Below are 5,531 nucleotides of genomic sequence, written 5' to 3'. Positions count from 1 at the left end.
GTACGGATGATTTGTCTTACTGTCTAAGAACACCTTCTTTTTTGTTTTTATTGCACAATAATTTCATATTAGTCACTCAACTTTATCAAGTGTAATAGAAAAATTAGAAAACTAAATAAAGAAGCTAGTATTTTATTTTTTTTTACCTGGCAAACCAAATAGCATAAGGGATCGTTTGGTATGCGAGCTAAGTCATCCTGGGATTATATTCTTGGGATTATTATCCTTGGACTAATTTATCTCATGTAAGAAGTGAGATAAAATTATAACAAGCCTTATGGGATAAGGTGGCATATCTAGGATAAACTTTGAAATTAAATTTATACTTTATTTAGTAGAAAATATAAATTTATCCAGAGATAAATTATATCTTATACCAAATAAAGTATAAAACTAATTTCAAAATTAATCTTAGAATATCTCACTTTATTCTGCGTACCAAACAACCCTACATGTTTTATCTCACAATCCAAAGAGCCCCTTTAAGTTCTTTATAAACATCACCACCAACACTACCTTTTTCACCTCTGAAAGAAACCTTCAAAACTATTTCTGCATACAATCAAGACAGTATGGCCTACCAAAACGCCGTTGACTTCTTTTCTGATGAACAAAGTCCACTTTATTCAATTGCAGTTGTTGATCCAAAACCTCTTGCAATAGTAGCAGCACCAACAGCTTGTGGTGTTCATCCTCCCATTGTTGCATCCTTCAATGATAGAATCCGTCCACTCCTCGACTGTGTAGACAAACTCCGTCACCTTAACATCATGAAAGAAGGTATCCAGCTTCCGACCATCGTAGTGGTAGGCGATCAATCTTCCGGAAAGTCCAGTGTCCTCGAATCTCTTGCTGGAATCAGCCTTCCTAGAGGACAGGGCATTTGCACCAGGGTCCCCCTTATCATGAGGCTGCAGGATGATCCAAACATCTCTGAACCACTACTTCACTTGGAGTACAATGGAAAGTCACTCCCTGTTGATGAAGTCGCCATTGCTGATGCTATCGTTCGTGCTACTGATGAGATTGCTGGCCTTGGTAAGGGCATATCTGACAACCCTTTAACACTTGTAGTGAAAAAGAATGGTGTGCCTGACTTGACCATGGTGGATTTGCCTGGCATCACTAGAGTTGCTGTACAAGGACAACCTGAAGACATTTATGAACAAATTTATGATATTATTATGAAATATATAGCTCCTGAGGAAAGCATAATCTTAAATGTTTTATCAGCTACTGTTGATTTCCCTACTTGTGAGTCCATTAGGATGTCGCAAAAGATGGACAAAACAGGAGAAAGGACTCTGGCTGTCGTGACCAAGGCTGACAAAGCCCCTGAAGGGCTGCTTGAGAAGGTTACTGCGGATGAAGTGAACATAGGGCTCGGCTATGTTTGTGTGAGGAATAGAATTGGGAACGAGTCTTATGAAGAAGCCAGGAGTGATGAGGCAAGTCTTTTTTCAACTCATCCACTTTTATCCAAGATTGATAAATCCATGGTTGGCGTTCCAGTTCTGGCACAAAAGCTGGTGTGTATTCAAGCAACCATCATTTCAAAATGCTTGCCTGAAATTGTGAGGAAGATCAATGACAAACTTGCTGCCAATCTTGCTGAACTCAACAGGCTTCCTCAGCATCTAACTTCTGTGGCAGAAGCTCTGACTGCATTTATGCGCATTCTGAGTTCATCCAAGGATTCATTAAAGAAAATTCTTCTAAGTGGGGAGTTTGATGAGTACCCGGAAGAAAAGGAAATGCACTGCACAGCTAGACTGGTTGAAATGCTTGATCAATACTCTGATGAGATACATTCCAAGAGATTTGAGAAAATGGAGGACTTCTTGATGGAAGAGATCATGGTTTTACAGGAAACGAAAGGGATTGGATTACCAAACTTCCTTCCTCGGGCCGTTTTCCTCAATGTTTTGCAGAAAAAAGTCAAGGAAATTGCTGCCTCTCCAGAGGATTTTGTGGGAAAACTGTGGAATTACTTAGAGCTAGTTGTTATCAAAGTTCTGATGTACCATTGTGATAACTATCCGCAGCTTCTGTCTTCCACTAGAAGGGCAGCCCAAAACTTGATTGCCAAGAAGAGGAATGAATCAGTTGATTGGGTAAGGGAAATCACCGGGATGGAAAAGCTGACTGATTACACTTGTAATCCTGACTATTTAGCGACTTACAGTAAATTCATGGCTCAACAACACATGTTCATGGAGATTATGAATGATCCTGGGAAGTACTCCGTGATAAACCTTGAAGAAGTAGGAGAAATCAATGTTGGTCATTTGAGGAAGCATCTAGATGTGGTGCAGCAGGCTTTCGATTTGAAGATGAGAATCATGGCCTATTGGAAAATATTGCTAATGAGGCTGGTGGATTCTATGGCCTTGCACATAATGTTCAGCATTCAAAACATGATTAACAAGGAAATGGAAGACGAGATTGTTCAGGATCTGATGGCACCTCATGGTGGTGGAATTGAGAGAATGCTTGATGAGTCGCCTTTGGTTGCAGAGAAACGCAAGAGGCTCAAAATGAGCGTCAAGCTGCTCAAGGAGTCCAAAGAGGTGGTAGCCAATATCATGGACAGGATTTCACTTCATGCTGATCAGGAAAGGGATTAGATTAATACGTGTTACTCATGATCAGGGCACTCTGTCCCCATTCAGCCAATGTTCCTTTCCAGTTTATCTCCTAATATCTAACTACTAGTACTATGCTTTGGTTTTATAAAATGCCTGTAGGCTCCTAGGGAAGTATTTAACTACCTGTTACTAAATATTAGTTGTGGGAGGCCTATATTAGGAATTGAATTGTCTACGGCCCTGCTTGTGTGTAGTTATTGTCTTCCTAGCTATTAGCTAAATGCAAATCAAGTTTCTGTCTTCATATTTGCCTTAAGTGAACTGTTTTAGACTTAAGTTCTCGTTGCTTTTCTTTTCTGAAGAGTGTTTACTAGCTGATCCCTTTTTCCTGCAAATTATACATCCTTCGGCTATGTTTTGGATCTGAAATTATCATATTTCGGAATAGAGGTAGTAAAGGTCCTGTGACTCCACTCTTCAATAGTCCATCCCGTATTCCGGTCATGAACAAGAATGCATTGTGTGCTAATGGTAATGGAACAACAAAGGGACCGTGAAATTGCAAAGTTAAATCTGTTAGAAAAATCTGGATAGTCATTAATATAATATTTCCTATTTTGATATTTTGTTTAGTTTGTAAAGAATTGTGGTCCTTGTTTTGTGGAATATGTCTTGTAAGAAAGGACGATGGTGGTTGGATAAGTAAGGTGTCCTGCTAACATTTGAAGTGTATTTACTGTTATATATAAGAAGGAATATGTAAGTTTTGTCGTCCTTGAATGGAATTCGTGCAATCTCAAGTACAAAATAGCAGCGGAATATAAAATTTACTGCTTAATCCCTATACAAGATCTATGTGTTTCATTCGACAAAAGGATAGCTTACCTTTTGATGCGTGATTCCTCGATATACTTTTTGCCAAAAACGAATTGTAGGTGTTGCTCAAAAACGAACGACCACCCTCTACCAGTATCCACACACGAATGATCACAAACAGACATGAAGTGCTAGCTTCGAGTTTTGGGGTATAATTTCGGGTTGTAGAGCTTAAGTCGGCTATCAGAATTTAGGTCATAGTTATTTCGAAAATAACTGTGCAAAAGGTTTTTTCTGTATTTTGAAATATTGATGTCTCACTATTAATAGTGATACATTCATCCTAATAATATGAACCCTAGCTCATGTAGAGTCCTAGCTGATTAGGATATCTATTTAATTAAGATCCTAACTGATTTGGAGTCCTAACTTGATTAAATATTTCAGTCTTTAGATAATTGTTATTTATATTTATAGTTATCCAATAATATAAATATAAATTTGAATTATATTGTAACTATAAAATAAATTCGGATTACATTATCTAAATAGTGCAATAACAGAAATACGAATTTATATATTCATAATATATAAATACAAATTTACTAAAATAACCCCAGTCCATTCATCACATTCTTGATGTGCGACCCAATAGGTTTATATTACGTTGGCAGTAGAATTAATACTATATTAATTTCACAAATCATAATTGGTCTCTAGCAAGGCCTATGACTAACCCAAGTAATAATAATTTAAAGTTCGTAATAACCTAATTAAATAGCATATGTCATAGTCCTTTTGTCACACAATATCTAATTCGAACATAAGACATGTATAGTGTCATCCTTATATTGTTCAAATATAATTTCTCGATCCCTTAGTAAATTGATATTTCAAATAATACTGATAACTCTTTCAGTTCATCTGAGCACGACCATGCATTTCTCAGTCTTACTAATCGAGGGGCCCAAAAGATATCTCTCTCAAAGAGAGGGACAAATTCCATCTTGAATAATCACTATCCTCTACATAGTTCACATTATGTTCAATCATACACTTTATGATTATCCCGTTAAAGATAACATTTGTGAATGTCAAAACAAAATGTTCCATATGTAGGATACTGTGATAATCTCAGATGTGAGGATTAATTGACATAACTATTATGAGAATCACTTATGACACTGATTCATGCAGTGATCCCATAACGGGTCTATCCAGTATGTTGTTCTCTAACAAATACCTATGAGTTTAATTTGTACCGTACACATAGATGATCGATTAAGCTCATAGTAGTCTTTTACCATTATAATCAAATTATAAATGATTAACAAGGGATATATATTATTATATGTAACATGAAAACAATATAATAATAAGAAATATAAATAAAACTTCTTTTATTAATCAAAAACATAACTAACAAATAAGGTCCATACAGATACAATGGCCTAGAGCATAACCACCAACAGTCCTCACATTCCAAATACAAGAAGTTTGATTGGTTGATGGTTACACGTGGCTGCTACTGCCCTTTCCTTTGCCTATCTCATTTTTAACACTCAATTTCTTTTTTTTCGGTCTATTTCACATGGGCCCTGTAGTTTTTTGTGAATCTTTCTTAGCCCCTAAGTCCCTCAAATTTATATTGTATTGGTATTTTAACTTTTATATTTAGTTCAAAATGAATAGTTTTACATAATCAAAAAAAAATTAATAGCTCTTTTTTTTATTCTTTCAAATTTAACCTTATTTAGATAAATGAATTTTTACATAATCAATGAATTATATTAAATTGGGACTATTTAATTAAGGATAATTTAGTGAAAACGCTGCCTACTCTCTAGGCGTAAATAAAAACACCATATCATATGAATCGGAGGGAGTATTAGATTACCCTTTAAAATATTTGTCATTATACATTTTGATAAAATTTAGGTAACTGTGGAGCCACATTTTCATTTCTAATGGGAATATTTATTACATCTTACTAATTCCTCTCTCTTCATTTCAACTTATGTGGCACTTGTCACCAAGAGTTAATTTGACTAAATTTTGAATTTAAGTTAACTTAGATCGACTTAATATTTTAAATTAAAATTAAGATATTTAAAAACTATACAAAAA

General features: G+C 35.4%; 1 protein-coding gene across 1 annotated transcript; it reads left to right on the top strand.

The window, feature by feature from the left end:
* The first annotated feature begins 502 nt into the window (after window positions 1–502).
* LOC132606305 (dynamin-related protein 4C-like) lies at window positions 503–2,892 on the top strand. The gene has a single exon (XM_060319747.1). The coding sequence runs from the start codon at window positions 573–575 to the stop codon at window positions 2,625–2,627; it is 2,055 nt and encodes a 684-aa protein (XP_060175730.1). The 5' UTR covers window positions 503–572; the 3' UTR covers window positions 2,628–2,892.
* The last annotated feature ends 2,639 nt before the right edge of the window (window positions 2,893–5,531 follow it).

The sequence above is a fragment of the Lycium barbarum genome, chromosome 8, assembly GCF_019175385.1.
Source record: "Lycium barbarum isolate Lr01 chromosome 8, ASM1917538v2, whole genome shotgun sequence".
In the NCBI taxonomy this organism is placed as follows: domain Eukaryota; kingdom Viridiplantae; phylum Streptophyta; class Magnoliopsida; order Solanales; family Solanaceae; genus Lycium; species Lycium barbarum.
Note: the sequence above shows the minus strand (reverse complement) of the source record. Positions and strands in the feature narration are given on the sequence as shown.

Coding starts and splice junctions, on each gene's coding strand:
- LOC132606305 (XM_060319747.1), top strand. CDS start 573: ATGGCCTACCAAAACGCCGTTGACTTCTTTTCTGATGAACAAAGTCCA.